Here is an 18,710-nt window from a genome sequence, read left to right as displayed (position 1 = left end):
ACGGGAATGGCAGTATCTACTTCCTACGGTTTCTGTGAAGATCAAATGATTTCTGTGTTCACGGAAGGTTAGTTCATCTATCTCAAGTGCTTAGAACAGCGCCCCACACACATCAAGCTTTATGACACTGTTACCTCTGACGATCATGACACACAACGGAGATGGACGCTGTATTTCAGAAATCTCACTTGGTAATCCCAAATCTGTTTAGAACTTACCCCTTTATTTGAAAAACATAAACCAAAAGTTTCCAATTTATTATACACGTTAAAAACTTTCAGTAAAGATCTCTTGGATACAAAATATGGTCCACTGGTTCAAAATTAATTCTATGATATAATATTATTATTCTGAAGTCATACTTATTTTGAGAGCCTAAAGTTGTTGATTTTTATGGCAAAACAAACAAAAACCCCACCAAGCTAAAAGCTTTTATTTTGCTAAAATGTACAAATCTAACAGTCCACGCTGTACAGTAAACATTTAAACACTGACGATTTCCTGGAGGTGCTGTTCTCCCTCACGGCTCAGATGCTCAATATTCTGGAAAAGCCCAGTTTGCCTTCCTCTCTACCCATCAAATTCATCTGTCTCTTTAGAAGTCTTGCCGGATGTTTTCTTTGTTTGCCTCTCCATGTTGCTGCTTGATTTGAAAGATTTCATTTTCTAATTGCACAATAGTCCTTTCAATCTCATAATTCTTGCTGACGAGGGATACCCAACTAGACAAGTTAAAAAAAAAAGGAAAAATTAATATAAAATTTCTCTTAGAAGACTTTATCATATATATGTTTTCAGTCAGGGTCATATCATGAACCACTTTAACTTCCCATTTAAAAAAACTGAGGCACAATTGGGGACAAGTGGGTAAAGGACACGTAAAGTCTATAATATTTCTTACAACTGAATATGAACCAACAATTATTTCAACATAAAACATTTGAAAGCAAATTAGAAATGGTTGAAGAGACAGAACAAGGTGATGGAAGATAACATTTAATTCCATTAAATAGAGAGAAAATAGAGTAGAGGCAATAGTTAAAAATGGAGGAGTTTCTACACCTAATAAGAAATAATCCCATAGGAAAAAAATCTCTAGGACAAATGAAAAGAAACACATGTATATTTAGGAGATTCTATTAGCTTGAAGAAAAATGTGAAAACATGAGTAGATTAATAACACAGGGTCCATGGAGGAGGAGGAGAAGGAGAAGGTGAAACAAGAAAGATGGGCGGGGGAAGGGTAAAGGGAAACAGCAAAGCAAAAAAGAAATAGTATAAAAATTCCTGGTTATATTTAGGGATTCATATAAACTTAACGGTGTACATGAAGAACATTTTAAAAGTAAAATACCTAAACACAGGGGAAAAAACTGGACACGAATGATCAAAGTATGAAATCTCCCTCCCTCATGAGTTAAAAAATAGGTAAATTTTTTTTCTTTTTAAAAGGAGCAGAAGTAGACTCCTTTCCGGAGCACAAACACTGCGCTGAAGATAGGAGCGCTGAGACCGGAAGCGGGCAGCAGTGGTCCTGCCCTGTCTCTGCCTACCAAGCCCAACATCAAGACCCAGGCAGAGGCAGTGGAGGGCGGGACTACGATCACAGCATCTGTTTGACACTTGCGGCATCGGATCTGCACCGTGGTGAATCATATTACTAAATCTTGATCTTAAAATGTACTAAGTGATTTAAAAGATGATGGAAATGGGGCGCCTGGGTGGCTCAGTTGGTTGAGCGTCCGACTTCAGCTCAGGTCATGATCTCGCTCATGGGCTTGAGCCCAGAGTCGGGCTCGGTGCTGACAGCTTGGAGCCTGGAGCCTGCTTCAGGTTCTGTGTCCCCCTCTCTCTGCCCCTCCCCCACGCTCAGGCTCTGTCTCTCAAAATAAAAATATTAAAAATAAATACATGAATAAATAAAAGAGGAGGGAACTGAAGATACGCACGCTGACTCCATCTCCCTTAACTTGGACCCGGCTGTGAGCTGCATGTTCTTTCGCTGCCAGTTTAAGTCTTGAATGTGTTTCCTGTAAAACATCATTTATTTGATCCATCTACATTTTAACATGAGACGAAAATCAGCAGCAAAATCTACAAGCAACATAATATAACATCTTTAATTCCCTGAGAAGAACAGATATATACAGTAAAAGACTAATCCATTACAATTTTATTCTATTCTATTTTTCAATTACAAATTTCATAAAACATGCTCATCATGAAAAGTTAAACACATGGCGCACATACATGTACACAGAGATTAAAAAGCAGAAGCCCCTCCTCCCATGTGCCTCTCCTCCTAACTGCTGTTCAGTTTTTGGTGGATGTTTTTCCGAATTCCTTCTTTCTTCCCAAACTCTTTCCTACATATGTACTTTCAAGAAGAGATTAATTTTTTTAAAATAATCTCTATGCCCAACACGGGGCTTGAACTCATGACCCCAAGATCAAGAGCTGCATGCTATACCCCAGATACCCCAAGATGATTTTTTTTTCTTACCTAAATCAGATTATATATGTTCTTCTGCAACATTTTCTCCTAAAAGTGCCTTTCAATGTCTGCAGATTTGCAAATTGCAAATGACTTGGTAGCGCTGATTTCAGATCTCAAGTCTATTTCTTCTCTGCTCTAGTAAGGCAAACCCAGCACTGGATGCTGGACACACCGTGGACCAGCCAGTCTTATTACTCTCATCTGACTACAGGCCAGGAGTCCCTTTTCCTTCTCATTCTATTTAATGAGGATTCGCTGAAACTCTAAAGTAAGAGGAATATAGGGGCACTTGCCGGCTCAAGCGGAAGAACACCCGACTCTTGATCTCACATGATCTCGAGCTATGAGCTCAACCTCTACGCTGGATGTACAGATTACTTGAAAATAAAACCTCAAGAGTGGCACAGTCAGCTAAGCATCTGACTTTGGCGCAGGTCATGATCTCACGGTTCGGGAGTCTGAGCCCCGCACTGGGCTCTCTGCTGTCAGCACAGAGCCCACTTCAGATCCTCTGTCTCCCTCTCTCTATGTCCCTCCTCCACTCGCGCGCACTCTCTCTCAAAAAATAAATATAAAAAAAAATTCTTAAAATAAATAAACAGGAAAACAAGAGGAAAAACTTACCTTAACCTCTGGAGCTCTTTCTGTGCATGTTCAATCATATGAACTAGATTTCTAAGGAAGGAAAAGAGGAAAGTCAGATTAATATACATTAAAATGTAATAATACCAACTGAAAGTGATCTATCTCGTTGATGCAAGTTCTTCTGCTATTGAGCTCTGTGCCAAACACCACGTTAGACACTCTATTTAGCTGATTTAATTCTCCTACGAATTCTCTGAGGTAGGTATGATTACCCGTATTTCTCACGCGAGCACATTAAGCTTAGAAAGATTAAGTAACGTGGTTGAGGTAACACAGGTGAGTGTCAGAACTGAATTCCATTTCAGGTCTTTTAACCTCTGAAGCCCAACCAGTTTACTGATACCCTGATTTCATATACTTAGGTCACATCTTAAACCATCATTACTTCTTTCAATGGAGAAGATGGAAAATAACTCATGATTGTACTCATCCAAATCCATATCATCCCCCTATTTCTATACCCACATTTATCGTGTCATTCTTCCAGCTACTGCTAAGTGGAGAGAGAGGAGAAGACTGTCATGGAAGGCCGACTCAGATTCCATGCAAGCTGGTTCTCTCGAGCACAGGGGAGCAGCTGAGTGACATAAAGTAGCAATTATTCTCCTGAGAGAAGTGATTAAAAACACTTTAAGTGTTTTATTTAGAGAGAGCACACATGCATGCAAGTGGAGGAGGGACAGAGGAAGAGAATCCAAAACAGGCTCTGCACCATCAGCAGAGAGCCAGAAGCAGGGCTCGAACTCATGAGCTCTGAGACTGTGACCTGACCAGAGTTGACGTTTAATCGACTAAGCCACCCAGGCGCCAAGGGCAGGTGCCAACCCCCCTCCACACTTTTTATTAAGATGTAATTCACATAACCATATCTGTGTCCTCTTAAGGCACTAAAGAGTCACCTTTAGGTCCATTTCAACCACAGCGGCCCCACTATTCTCTTGCTCTAGATCCAGTACTGTTTCCTGGCTTCAGGGACTCAAGTATCCTGCTGTTTTCCTAAGTTATTATTCTTCTGGCTCTACCCCTGCGCCCCCGACCCTCGCAGCAGCAATTCTCTCATGATTCAGTCTTCAAACAGCTGTTGTCTCTCCAGGCTTATCTTTCTTTGAAGTGATTAAAAAAAATTTTTTTAATGTTTATTTTTGAAGGAGAGAGAGCATAAGCATGAACAGGTGAGGGGCACAGAGAGAAGGAGACACAGAATCTGAAGCAGGCTCCGGGCTCTGAGTGTGAGCACAGAGCCCGATGCAGGACTCGAACTCACTAAAAGCCATGGAGATCATGATCTGACGCTTAACCAACTGAGCCACCTAGGCGGCCCCTAGAGCTTATCTTTCTTTGACTTCAACAAGTACTCTATGCTTCTGAGGACAATCAGGTTCGGTAGTCTATTCCTGAAGCCCAGTTTGTCTTCTTTCTTTCGCCCTCCTTAAGTACAAGCATACCTCAGAGATACTGCTGGTTAGGTTCCCAACCACCAGAGTAGAGTGAGTATTGCAATAAAGCAAATCAAATTGTTTTCCAGTGAAGTTAACGTTTATACTATATATATGTCGCTCCTCAAGCACTGTGAACATATTTCTATTAAAACTTAATGGCATTACTTCATGGGAGTCAGAAGAGTTCTAGTCCAATGGGACTAGTTTTCATGAGTCAGAAAGTTCTAGTCAGTTCTAGTTCTAGTCTCAGCTCTGTCCTAAACAGCTGTGTGTCCTTGAATGAGGCATCAATGAGGCTAAGCCTAAGCAAGCCTCTGTAAATCAAGGGCTGACCTCAAAGATTTCCCTTTAAAATCGCAAGCACATAATTCTCTCATTAATGAAATACTTATTTTTTTAAAAGCAATCCTGTACCAAGACCTTAGAGCTAAAAGCTTTCTGCCAATGCCCCCAAACCCTTTCACAAGGAAAGGAAACTTTATAACAAGATGGGAAGACAAAGAAGCGGATTTGGAGTGTACCCTAAATAAACCGGATTTGGGTGGAACAGGTAAAAGCATTCCAGGAGGAGGCGAGGCGTGAGTGAAGGCCTCCAGGCAGTTATGACAGTCACAAGACAGAGGGCTCCCTAGGATGGAGTAAAAGTCTACCACTGAGATACTTCTCCTGTTGCCCTGAATACCGTGTTAATAGATTGGACCTTACCTTGCAGTAAATGGGAAATTATTAAAGGCTTCTAGGCAAGTTGAAAGCAATGTTCTTTTCAATGTAAGTTTTCCTTTAAAAAATTTTTTTAAATGTTTTATTTATTTTTGAGAGAGACAGGTAACATGAGCACGGGAGGGTCAGAGAGAGAGGGAGATACAGAATCCGAAGCAGGCTCCAGGCTCTGAGCTAGCTGTCCGCACAGAGCCCGATGCGGGGCTCGAACCCACAAACCATGAGATCATGACCTGAGCTGAAGCCAGACGCTCAACCGACTGAGCCACCCAGGTGCTCCTCAATGTAATTTTTCTACTTTGTGAAAAAGACTTAAAAAATGTATTTTTGGGAGCCATGGGGTCCAACGGCTTTTTCTTCTTAAACTGTTAATAGAAGACTCAGGGGGTTTTAGGGCTCAAAGGCATCACAGAGATCATCTAACCACTGAATTTTACAAATAAGAAAATAGAGTCCTAGATAGATAACAAACTAAAGCTAGTTACATGGAATAGAAAGGGGGGCTTGGTGGCTGGCATGGGCACGTGGCTTCCCCTGTTAATCTTTACTTACAGTCCATTCATATTATTTGCAGAGTCTGTACCTGTGAACTTGCCTGTTCAAATATTTATCTGTAACCCCAAAGTCAATACATGCAGTGTTCTGCGATCATTAACAACACGTTCGGAGCAGCGAAAAATTTGAGCTGCTGGACGAGGACATTATCAGCTGAAGTGGAACAAGGAGGTGCTCTGTTTCATACAGAGCTGATCAAAGGATGGAGTTTTTTTGTTCTTTTTAATGTTTAGTTATTTTTGAGACAGAAAGCACGTGCATCTGTGAGTACGGGATGAGCAGAGAGAGAAGGAAAGAGAAAATCCCAAGCAGGCTATGCATGGTCAGCACAGAGCACGATGTGGGGCACGAACCATGAGACCATGACCTGAGCCGAAATCAAGAGTCAGACATTTAACCAACTAAGCCACCCAGGTGCCCGTTTTCTCTTTTATAAAATAAAGGAAACCGAATCTGCCAGGATGAGTTGTTTTTAGGATTTAAGATTAAAGTCTATGTGTACATATGTACACACACAATCTTTATTTACCCTAGGAGATATGATGACAGTATTTGCTAATTCATTATTTAAGGCCAGTTTATAGAACATAACATAGAATTAATGAGAATCAGCATTATGAGCAATCCCCCACATTAAAGATTACATTCAACCATGCTGGGAGTTGTCAACCAGACCTCAGAACTCCTGTAATTACAGTATTATACGATAAATATACTTAGGTTTAAGTCCTCTCTTGTGCTCTCTGAGGTGGGCCTCAAAGCTATGGGTTTTAAGATGGGGTGTCGTAGTTCTGGGACATGATCCCGAGTGAGAGTCCACTATGTCCACTATATTCTTTATCCCACTTCCCCATCCTCCTTTCCACACTTTAAGCTGTGCGGGGGATGGGTTTATAAAAACAAAAAGCTTCTTACTCATTATATACTTTCCAGGCATTGCATCCATGCTGTGACATTAGTTCCAGATTCTCAATTCGAACCGCTTGATGCTCTAACTGGGCCATGGAGTTGTTGACACACTCTTGCCATGCAGTAATGTCATTTTTCTGACCCGAGGAAGGGGCTGGAAGTTCGTAGCTGAAATTACACAATAAAATCTTTATCTTTCCTCCCAGCAGAATGCCTCACAGGCCCACGCACGGTGTAAAACCCACAGAAGACTGCAGGTGTAGACTGCGCAGCGATAAGAAACCTACTCACGCTAAAAAACAATTCATGCACAAGAAAGATTTAACATCATTATATACAGTAATCAAAAAAAGGTTTACTTCAACGTGAACTGATTCACTAAACTTAGTATATTCAGATGAAGGATTGTTAATACTGTCTACTGAATGATGCTACTGAAGAATACTTGAAATACTAACATGTTTAGAACTACTAAGAGAAAAAATAGGATACAAGAAAAACTATGCCATCATTTTTGTGAAACACATACCTTCATCCAGCCTTCCACCCACAAACCCACACTGCTCTAGAGAAAAAAACGGAAGGGAGATCATAATTGTTTGCATTTGGACCTGAATCTTGAACACTGCCGACATAGCCAATAAATACTCTTCATCAACCGCAGCTTGTTACTGATGAGTTACTACAGATGAAGTGCTAATTTCTGTTTTAGTGTTCTGACTAGCTCCTGGAAAAACTCCACATTATTCCCAAGAGAAAAAGAGTGTGTGAGTGGGGGAAGGGACAACGAGAGAGGGAGAGAGAGGATCCCACAGGCTCTCCTGGATCCCACAAACCGTGAGATCATGACCTGAGCAAAACCAAGAGTTGGACACTTAGCCAGCTAAGCCACGCAGGCACCCCTGGTCTATTTCCTTTAAAAAATGCTGTGATATCTCATTAAATTTCCTTCACAATCCACTGTTTAATGGGTCATTATACTTAGGCTCTGAGACATACTGCCACGAAGGAGTTACTGTCATGAGGATCTACAGAGCGGAAGCACCTGGGAGCAGGACTGAGGAGTCCTGGAACTCATTCTGCCTTTACCGCTCAGGACAGAGCGGGGACGGAGCACAAGAGAGGCAGCAGGATAGTCTCCTGGTTCTCCAGACTCAAAACCTCTCTTCCTGTCTACACATGTGCCGAGGGGTTAGACCTCCTGTGCACGTGGCCCTCTCTCAAGGACTGGGCCGTGACCGATTACACAGCGGTTCTCACAATTCCACAGGGACCTTAAAGTCAAAAGGGATCGCAGATGTTAAGCAACCCAATTCTCCATTTTAGAGAAGGTAACAAAGAAGTTTGGGTTTTTCGCCCCTGTGACAGAAGCAATTTAGAATAAAGTGACAGAGGAGGGAAGACAGGGGACCGAAGTCAAACTACCCTGGCACTCTGTGCTTTCTAATGCTGCCTTGTGTAAGAGCGAAGCAGGAATCCTTATAAAGCCATTAACCCGGTTTCACCCAGATATATTATCAGTGAAGAGGTCTAATTAGGAATACTTCCTTGAAAAATTTTAAAAACATGAACTTCATTCCATTCACCATTCTTCTGTTGTTGGATTTTTTTAAATTTTTATTTATTTAAAAAAAATTTTAATATCTTTCATTTATTTTTGAGAGACAGAGAGAGACAGTACAAGCAGGGGAGGGTCAGAAAGAGAGGGAGACACAGAATCTGAAGCAGGCTCCAGGCTCTGAGCTAGCTGTCAGCACAGAGCCCGACGTGGGGCTCGAACCCATGAACTGTGAGATCATGACCTGAGCCGAAGCTGGACGCTCAACCAACTGAGCCACCCAGGTGCCTCAGTTGTTGGATTTTAAAATACAGTAGTTTGCACTTTTTAATTTAATTTTTTTTAATTTTTTAATGTTTTATTTATTTTTGAGACAGAGAGAGACAGAGCATGAGTGGAGGAGGGGCAGATAGAGAAGGAAACACAGAACCGGAAGCAGGCCCCAGGCTCTGAGCTAGCTGTCAGCACAGAGCCCGACGCGGGGCTCGAACCCACAAATGTGAGATCTGACCTGAGCCGAAGTCGGAGGCTTAACCAACTGAGCCACCCAGGCACCCCAATTTAATTTTTTAAAATTCTTTTAATTTTTTTAAATGTTTTATTTATTTTTGAGACAGAGAGAGACAGAGCATCAGCAGGGAGGGGCAGAGTGAGAGGGAGACACAGAATCGGAAGCAAGCTCCAGGCTCTGAGCGGTCAGCATACAGCCCGACGCGGGGCTCGAACCCACAAACCGTGAGATCATGACCTGAGCTGAAGCTGGACGCTTAACCGACCAAGCCACCCAGGTGCCCCTAGTTTGCATTTTTTTTAATGTTTATTTATTTCTGAGAAAGAGACAGCTCAACGTGCGACTCGTACTCACGAACCTTGAGATCATGACCTGAGCTGAACTGGCATCGCTTAACCAACTGAGCCACCCAGGTGCCCCTAAAATAGTTTGCATTTTTAAATAACACTGCAGGGGCGCCTGGGTGGCTCAGTCAGTTGAGCATTCAACTTTGGCCCAGGTCATGATCTCACCGCTCGTGGGCTGGAGTCCCGTATTGGGCTCTGTGCTGACAGCTCAGAGCCTGGAGCCTGCTTCGGATTCCATTTCTCCCTCTTTCTCTCGCTCTGCCTCTCCCCCACTCATGTTCTGTTTCTGTCTCAATAATAAACATTAAAAAAATTTTTTTTAAATAACAGTGCATAAACATATCTGAATATTAAGATTATAAGAACCTCCATTACATGAAAAATAGAAATTACAAAATCAGATAAGAATTTTTTCTTTTCAACATTTTAACAGCTACAGCAGTTTTACTAACTTAAAATTAAACAATAATTTTGGTCGAGCTGAACCCAGAAGTAGAACTTACCGTTTCATGCTGAGTAATTCTATTGGTTGTCGAGCAGCCAGCCTTTCAAATTCATTTCTCATTATGTCGGTCTGATTTGGAGAAAGAATTATTTCCAAAATCATATCAACAAATTACAATTAATAACTGCCAAACAGATAATGAATCTAAGCAACTGAAATATTTGTACTTGGTGCTATCCATTAATATGGATCATCTCTCTCCCCACCCAAGTCTTCTCCGGGTTAAATGCTCTCACGGGTCAGGAGAGCACACAGACGTCATAATATGTAACGGGACCCGCAGTGAAAAGGCTTAATCCTCGATCAGTGGTTCTTAGTCCCACAGCACAAAATAAATAATCAGATGGGAGTTTTGAAAACAATTTCAATCCTGGCCACATCTTACCCCTCCCCACCACTCCCCTTTAAGTGTTCTCAGATGGAGACACAACACGATTATAATTTGTTTTAAACTAATGAGTTGACTGTAGAGTGAAGCCAGTGGTGATCTAAGTACTCACTGGAGGGAGGAAAGGACCTGGACATAAAAGAATTCGCTTTTGCTTTAGGGGCTATGAGCCTACTCCCATACTTTCTTTTTGGTTCCGGCTTCTATTTTCATTCTTTACTCTTTTCAAAGGATGAGAAATGGGGAAAGGGAAAAAGAAACTGGTTCTGCCATCTGTTCTAACAATTGTACAATTTAAGACTCATAAACAGGTCCCCCCCCAATAAATAAATGAATTAACGCAAGAACAGTTTTTCTTTCTTTTTCTTTCTTTTTTTTTTAAAGAAAATGTTTTTATTTGTTTATTTACTTACTTACTTTGATAGAGAGGGCAAGCAGAGGAGGGGCAGAGAGAGAGGGAGACAGAATCCTAAGCCGGCTCCACATAGAGCCCAAGAGGGGCTTGAACCCACAAACCGTGAGATCATAACCTGAGCCAAAATCAACAGCTGGCTAAGTGCCCGACAGCTGAACACTTAACTGACGGAGCCACCAAGGTGCCCCTTAATGATTTTATTTTTAAGTAAAAATGTGGGAATCAAACTTACAACCTTGAGGTCAAGTCACATGCTCTACCAACCTAGCCAGCCAGGCACCTGGGAAGAGCAGTTTCAAAAGCAATTTGAGGAGTGGTTAAGGTCTTACGCTAATTCCCTTCTTTAAGCTGCAGTTTTCCCGTTTAAAAAATTAGGATAATAAACATAGTCATATGGTTCATAAGGTTGTTTTTAGGACTGAGATGGTGACTCTGGTACATTATTAATTTCCATTTATAAAAGAGGATTAAATAACCAGTATACTAATTATGAAGATAAGAGGTATCTGTTGTATTTAAGAAAGCTGAAAGGAAAACTGGGTCAAGTTATCTGAAATTTCCAAGAGCCAATCTGATAAGGAAGCATAACCGTACTTTTTTCATTTTTTAAATGTTCATTTTATTTGTGAGAGACAGAGAGAGAAAGAGCGAGACAGAGAGGGGGAGGGGCAGAGAGAGGGAGACACAGAATCCGAAGCAGGTTCCAGGCTCAGAGCTGTCAGCACAGAGCCCACCGCAGGGTTTGAACCCACGAACCATGAGATCATGACCAGAGCCAAAGTCAGCGCTTAACCAACTGAGACACCCAGGCGCCCCTGTACTTAGTTCTTAATGGGGTACCATCTATGTTTGGGTAGCAGCATTTGTTTGGGTAATATTCAGAAAATTCATGGGAAAATAACATACCATAGGAGCACCTCTCTCTCTAGTTAAAATTTAACCAATTTTCCCCCCACATTACTTCAAATATAAACACTCTCAAGCAAGCTCCATGCTTGGCCAGGAGTCCCAGGAGGAGCAAGATCCCATGACCTGTGATCATGACCTGAGCCCAAATCAAGAACTGGACTCTCAGCCGACTGAGTCACCCAGGTGCCCTAGTAACTACGTTTTAATAACAGAATTCTTTCATTAAATACGTGGCTATCTGTAATGGGGGAAAAAACCCAAACATACATATACTAAAATGCCTAACAATCTATTAATTTAGAAATGATACTTCACATTACGTTTAGCTGATTACACCCTATGTAGTATCTTGGGTGCACTTCTGGGCTAAATATTTATTTATTTTTTTAATTGTTTATTATGTCTTTATTATTTTTTTTATTTTGAGAGAGAGAGAAAGAGAGGCAGAGAGCGAGCGGGGGAGGGGCAGAGAGAGAGGGAGACACAGAATCCGGAGGAGGCTCCAGGCTCCGAGCTGTCAGCACAGAGCCCGACGCGGGGCTCGAACCCACAGACGGTGAGATCATGACCTGAGCCGAAGTCGGACGCTTAACCGACTGAGCCACCCAGGAGCCCCTGGGCTAAATATTTAAATAGTATTTTACTTCTATACCGTCTGTCACTTCAGTTATATATTCGGTAAATATCTAGGCTGTGATGCAAAGGCCGCCCTCTAGTGGTTCTCGGAACCTAGGTAATTAGGCTTAAATACATTAAAAATTCCTAATTACTTGTTTAGTGATCACAAGTGTGTAGACCTTACAGAATAGAGCATACCTTCGAAAAATTACGCCAAGGAGCCAGTCCCTGAAAAACGTACACACCAATTTTTGCATGTTTAGATAGTTCGAAAGCCCCAGAAAGACCGTCAGTGGGGCTCAGAATAAGAAAGACGGAAAACGCTTATCTAGCTGTTTTCAATGGACCGATAACCCCTACACAATAAATAGCAGCTAAGCAAGCAATAGTTAGAGCCGAAATTTAAAATTCACTTTTACGTGGCTAGGACTCTCAATCCAAAATATTCGCAACACTCAAGACATCACACTTACCTCAAAAGCAGAATAATCTGGGGCTGTCAGGTAGCTCAGGTAGTTCTTAGTAGGTCGGTACCTGCGGGTTTCCTCCTCCACCAGCGCCGCAGCCTAGAAACGAGCACAGAGCCCAGGACGAGGATAGCAACTCGCAAGGTGCTTTTTCAGCACTAAGGGGCAGAGAGCGCTGAGCCGGCTACGCCGACAGCGCGAACTTACCGCTTCCCGCACACCGGGCGCTTCGTAACCTTGGTCAAAATACGGCAGCGCGTCTACCACGACCTCTCCGGCGACTAAACCCGTACCCGCCATTCTTAGGCTCACCACGTTTTCTGAGTCTGCGCAGACTCAGGCCCGCTCATTACGCCTGCGCCCGCCATGACGTAATACACATCGCCCTGCGCACTGGTTCCGGCGCATGCTTAGTTGTCAATTCTGAAGGCACGCTTGCCCCGCGGCTGGGAATTGCCCGGCCATTTTGTTTGGGGCGGACGTGACGTCACGTCGCGTTTCCCAGCATCAGCGGAACAAGTCAATTTCCTGTCTCCCGGCGTGTTCGGGTTTTTTGCCTCCGACTGGGAGCAATTTGGAGTGGAGTTAGGACTATTGTTGCCGGCAGGACTCTGATTTCTGGGACAGGGTGGGGCGGGGATGTTTTGAAAGTTTTGGAGGGAACTGACAGCAGGATTTGGCGGAGAGATACTGGTTTCCGATTCGGCTTGCTCTCCTAACCTCCCACCTTCAACCCTTAAACTTTTCTCATTGTGGCAGGCTTTCTATCCGCTTGAGTTCCTTGCTGCAGCCCCCCCAGCCCCCCGCCCCCCCATTTTTCGTTCTCGGCCCATGAGAGCCCTTGCATTGGATAAATGCAGTTATTTCAGATTCTGGAAGTTGGCGCCAGTCTCAAGTTAGAAGCTTAAGGGTCTTCCTAACAAAAGGAACCACCAAGGTGAGGTTAATAATTGCCCACCGATTCCAAATTCAATAAAATGCTGTCGTTTTGCCTTCAGGGCGTCTATAAAATCCACTCATTTTGCCTTTGGGCTTTCCGGAAATAGAAAAGGGCCCCACATTGCCCTCTAACCACTTCTGCTGCAACCGCAGCACCGTCTCTGGTCCTTGTCTCCCACCTCCCTTGGACTAGGCAAGCCAATACCAAATAAGGTCGTCACACTGTATACCCTGCCCGATATGTGTGCGAGCGAGACCCAGGCTTTGTCTTCCAGGAGCCTGGAAATGTTGGCCACGGTTACTGAGTCGGGTTAGTGTAGCGTTGATTCGGAGTGTCTTTCGAACTATCACCAGATACATGTGCTAGTTATAGATGTAAGTAATGTAGGTCTTTACATCTTAAGCAATTTTATTTAAAATTCTCCAAGAGACCCATGAAATTTTTGTTTATTCATTAAAAGATCTATAAACAGCATTTTATACAAATCTTGAGCAACTCTTACAAATATATCCAGAATTCGTAATACTTTACAAAAACAAAATAAAACAGACCTAAGAAAAGGAAGTAGCTTCAGGTCACAGGGATAAAATAAAACCTCCATCCCTGAAGCAAAGGTCTCCTCACAGAGGGACGGTCGGTGTTCGCCACTAATACCTCCTAAACTATTTTAGAAACAATTCCCAATTACTGATTTTCCTCTCAGGGTTGGAGTGGCAAATGGAGAGATGTCTGCTAAGAGCCCCACTGGGGTAAGCTGCTTAATAAACATTTTTAAAAAGATACTGGCTCAGTTCTATTTTCTAGAGCCATAAGAATTATTATATAGCACCAGCTTTAAATGGTATCTGCTTCAGATTCATCGTGTGCACCGGAATGGGTTGTAATGACAACACTGTACAAGTCAATAAACTGTATCATAATACAACTCTCAAGGTTTTGTTAAGTTCGAATAAATATTTTTATGCCAGTTAAACCCATCATCAGGAATTGAAGAAAACAAACTGACTTCTCTAACATTTATCACTGAAAATTACACCATCACTAACAAATTCCTACTACTATTTTAGATAGTAAGGGTTGGGGTAATTGTGTGGTGAGTGCCCAGGAAATATTCATAGTCTTGAGTCCAATTTAATTAGGGCAAAAAAGCCCAACAATTGTAGGGGAACCAAAAAAGAGTCTCCTTTAGGCACCTATGATTTGAAGTCTTAGAGCTGAGAGTTGGGTCTGAGCTTAAAAAACAAAACAAAACACAAAAACCTTTTTTACATAGCTGTCGGCCCAAAGAGTTCAAATTTCCATCTGCAAGACTAACCAACTTTGTCTGTGTTCACAAATGAGTAGTCCTGGCTTCAGTTCTGGCTTCGTTGTAGAACTCTGGGCAAGTTACTTCACCTCTCTGAAGTCCAGTTTCTTCATTAGTCAAATGGTAGATGCAACGAGTATCTCATGAGGTTGACTTAAAGACTGAAATAACCTGACATACATGTACCATCATGCCCTTGCAAGGATGTTTTCCTGCTGGAATTCCACAAAGTTTCGTGTGGACAGGCTACTCACATGCCACGCGATGTGGAGGAGAAGCTGCAAGGTATCTCCCAGTATGAGATCCTCAACAACAGTGTTAACAAATAATGCTTCCACAGAAGTGCCATCCCCCAGACAAAATGTTGGACTGGAGCCACTGGAGGACTATATTCCTTGGCTCAGCTCAAACAGCCCACAGGTTTCAAGCTGCCATGGTATTTCAGTGATGAGAATTATGTGTGTACGGCATACTCTGCACTTTCATCATGTTCCCCGGTACCTTAAACTCAGAATTTCTCTCATTGTGCTCATCTTTGAGCTGTTTATTTATTTATTTATTTTGAGCCAGGTGCCCCTCCTCTTTGAGTTTTTTCAAATGCAACACCGAATCCTTTCCTAGTAAAAGATAAGAGCCTTCACAGACTAAGCACATAACACAAAGACTGAGCCCCAAAATTTAAATAGAAACGACCACTGGGGAAAAAAATAGGCAGACCAATGAGAACATTGGTTCCAGACTCCTCCTGACAACTCTCCAGTGATCGCTACAGCAGCAGCAGGAGAATCCTCCTCCAAGGACCTGGCCCACTTTGTAACCTTTTCAACTTTCCAGGATTTCATAGGCTACTTCAGGACCTCCTGACTCTTGGAAAAATATTTTCTTTGGCACTTTCTGTTCTATTTAGGATGGAGACAGTCTATCAAAGATTTCACTTCTTCTGCAGAAACTTCATTTTACTTCCTAAAGAGAGAAGAAAGTAGAGTGAACTCTCATTAGTTTATTTTTACTTGTTGAACATTATTTCAGGAAAGGGATTAACCGCTTAGTCGTTCAGAACTGCTCCGGAGCAAGCTACCATGCCAACTGTCACATGATGTGGTTATCAACCAGACACCAACCAATCCCAAGGGTCTAATTCTAGAGGTAGAGGAGAGCTCAGACATCGCCTAATCCAGTGGTTTTCAACCTGGACTATAGGTTAAAATCACTTTGCCTGATCCCCAGAGATTTCTTGGAGCCTGGAGCGGCGGACATTTTCATTTAAGTTCCCCACTGGAGGCAGAGTTCAGAATCACTGATTTGATCTAACCTCATGATATAAAGATTAAATAACAGCTCAAGGTATACTTTGTCCATGTCTCCCAGCTAGTTAAGGAAAAGGCCTAATATTAATTGGAGGCATATATTTCTTTTTCTTTTTGTATTGAAGTAATACTTGACATACAATGTCCTATTAGATTTAGGTGTATATCATAGTGATTTGATATTTTTATCCATTATAAAATGATCCTTATGGTAAGTCTAGTTACCAGGGAGTACATATTTCAAATGCCAATATAAACACCATGGAATACAGGTTCTTCATGGTTTTGGAACCAATATAACAAAGGATAATGAAAAGTTCATTGTAATTGAAAAATCATAAACATCTGTGTTTTTTTAATGAAGTGTAAAATTAGAGTTGTAGGACATCCTCTTTTCTGGGAAAAAGATCTCGAGTGGTTTTTTTTTTTTATTCTCCCAGTGACATGATGTAGAAAAGATTAATAATCATGATATGCAAATTCTGACATCATCTGAGGAAAACAGACCCAAGGACAACTCTGATGGGTAATCCTGACCTCCAAAAAACACTTTTTCTCCAAAACACTTTGGAACTACAGTCATGGTTTTGGTTCAGTGTATTTGAGGTCATATTGTTGATTTGATTATAAGGTTTTTGTGATGAGGCACACTTAACTGCAAAAGGTTTTATTTTAGTCATATTATCTAACAAGAAAACACAACTTACCAAGACTCCGCAAAATTCTATTCATCCCACTGGGCTCAGACTCTGGAATTGTTTCCAAATACTGGAGGGCCCGGACCTCAAACAAACCTAAAAGGAAAACTCACGCTGGTGAAATTCTCTAATATGTACTGAAAATCACTTAACTAAAACTCTGTGTTTACTACCAGTGTGATTCCATAGCTAAAACTAAATTATAAAATAAATATGTTCCATAGTAACAACTTAGATTTTGAGCCCTTGTAGCTTTATACCATTTTTTGTTTATTTTATTTTCAAATGCTCCAAATGCTCACTAAATACAAGAGGTAACTTTATGATGAAACTGACCTTTCACCCCACTTTTCCGAAGCTCTCGGTCCTGGATGAAGCCTGCAAACATCTGAGTTTCCATGAAGAGGTCCAGGAAGTGACGTACACTTCGGGAGGTGTGGGATTTACGGAATGGTTCCCTTTGGAATACACGCTCACCACGCTCAGTGACGGTCATGCTTAAAGAATAATGTCCCACTAGCTCCACAAAAAACCTCACAAATGCCTCGGACACCAAAGAGTTGAGTGTCACGTCTGCTGCAAAATGAAAAAAAAAAAAATAAGAAAGAAAGAAAATACCCTAAGTTTTGTGTTTCTGGGAAATGGTTATGAAAGTGAGGTGTAGGAAATCATAGCTCGAAGGGCTGAGATTCCTCATTCTTGGCTTTCTTGCAAACTCCATGACCTGCAAAAAGCCAATGGCTTGTATTTTTAGTTTCATCTCCTTCCCACACATACTCTTCTTACATCTTTCAGCCTGGCTTGCATATCCGTGATCTCACTGTAACTGCTCTTTCAAAGGTCACCTGTGAGAACCAGCCAAATTTAATCTGCTTTGCTATTCCTCTCTCCTTTAAACTCTGGGTTGCATTTATGCTCACCTCCTCATTCCTCTGGTCTCCCACAACTTTATACTCTCCAGATTGTTTTTGGATTCCTCTCCTGTGTTTACGACCAAAACCATTTGTTTTCCTCCTGCCTGTTCTTCCACTTCCTAAGCACGGGTCTCGGACCACTTCTCAGCAGTCCTACCCTTAAGAGCTGACTGGCACAGAGACAGAGCTGGCTTTCCATGCTGGTGATCCTGAACCTTACATCTCCAGCCCTGATACGTCACCGGAGCTCAGGCTACCCACCTGTCATTACTGTGATGGATATGCACCCTTGGTTGTCCCACTGCCACTTAAATTCCATCTGTCTAGAACTCAAATCAGGTCCTTTTGAGAAACTGGTAACCGTTTGAATCAAATACATACACAATATGTGTTCAAAACCAAATTCATTACATTTCTCTACCAGGTCAGTTTCTCTCTCAACTTTCCCATTTCATACTGTAACCATGATTACTGCAGAATAATTTGAGGGCTGAAGAAATGTCAAGCACTGTCTTTAGAGTTTTTATAGATATAATAATCTAGTGGAGCAAATTATTATTTCCTTTTTACAGCTGTGGAAACTGAGGCTCAAAACAAAGACATTCTCCAGGATCGTCTCATCTAGGACGGGGAGAAGTTGCCAGACTCCAAGTCAGGTGATTCTTAACCACTGTAACATGAAATATATTGCCTTTCAGGTTCCAGGCTCAAACCTCAGATTCAACTTACGCTCCCCCTTTTTCTTCCATACCTAGTAGTGTTTTTTTCCCCTTCATGGTGTCTCTTGCTCTTTCCATTAGCTCCATGCTGGGTTGGCAATCAGGGGCCTAGGTTTGGTCAGAGTTCTACCATGACGCAGCAGTAAAAATGGCAGGCAAGTCGCTTTACCCCCCACGGCCCCTTTTTCCATATTTGTACAATGAAATGGCTGGTGAGGTGATCACTAATGTCTCTTCTGGCATTACATGGATTATGAAGTAGATTTTTAAAATATTTTGTTCACCAGACATCCTCCTCCTCACCTCCCTTCTGTAGCTGAGAATCCATGGTCCATCACTGCTT

The 18,710-nt window shown here is 42.0% G+C and overlaps 2 protein-coding genes across 2 annotated transcripts in view; both read right to left on the bottom strand.

The window, feature by feature from the left end:
• Positions 1-202: 202 nt before the first annotated feature.
• Positions 203-12,826, bottom strand: BCAS2 (BCAS2 pre-mRNA processing factor). Its single transcript, XM_029948605.1, has 7 exons — positions 12,691-12,826; positions 12,490-12,582; positions 9,685-9,755; positions 6,772-6,933; positions 3,122-3,172; positions 1,950-2,030; positions 203-722 (listed from the first exon to the last, which is right to left on the bottom strand). Exons 1-7 carry the CDS (start codon positions 12,781-12,783, stop codon positions 596-598), a joined length of 678 nt encoding a protein of 225 aa, XP_029804465.1. The 5' UTR covers positions 12,784-12,826; the 3' UTR covers positions 203-595.
• Positions 12,827-13,863: 1,037 nt separating this feature from the next.
• Positions 13,864-18,710, bottom strand: part of DENND2C (DENN domain containing 2C) — a 41,043-nt gene continuing 36,196 nt past the window's right edge. Inside the window, exons 16-18 of the mRNA XM_029948145.1 lie at positions 17,071-17,307; positions 16,744-16,830; positions 13,864-15,692 (exon numbers count right to left, since the gene is read on the bottom strand). Coding sequence (XP_029804005.1) covers positions 15,661-15,692; positions 16,744-16,830; positions 17,071-17,307 — 356 coding nt within the window. The 3' untranslated portion in view covers positions 13,864-15,660. The remainder of the gene's footprint in view (positions 15,693-16,743; positions 16,831-17,070; positions 17,308-18,710) is intronic.

This window comes from Suricata suricatta, chromosome 8, assembly GCF_006229205.1.
Source record: "Suricata suricatta isolate VVHF042 chromosome 8, meerkat_22Aug2017_6uvM2_HiC, whole genome shotgun sequence".
In the NCBI taxonomy this organism is placed as follows: domain Eukaryota; kingdom Metazoa; phylum Chordata; class Mammalia; order Carnivora; family Herpestidae; genus Suricata; species Suricata suricatta.
This window is presented reverse-complemented; position numbering and strand designations above follow the sequence as displayed.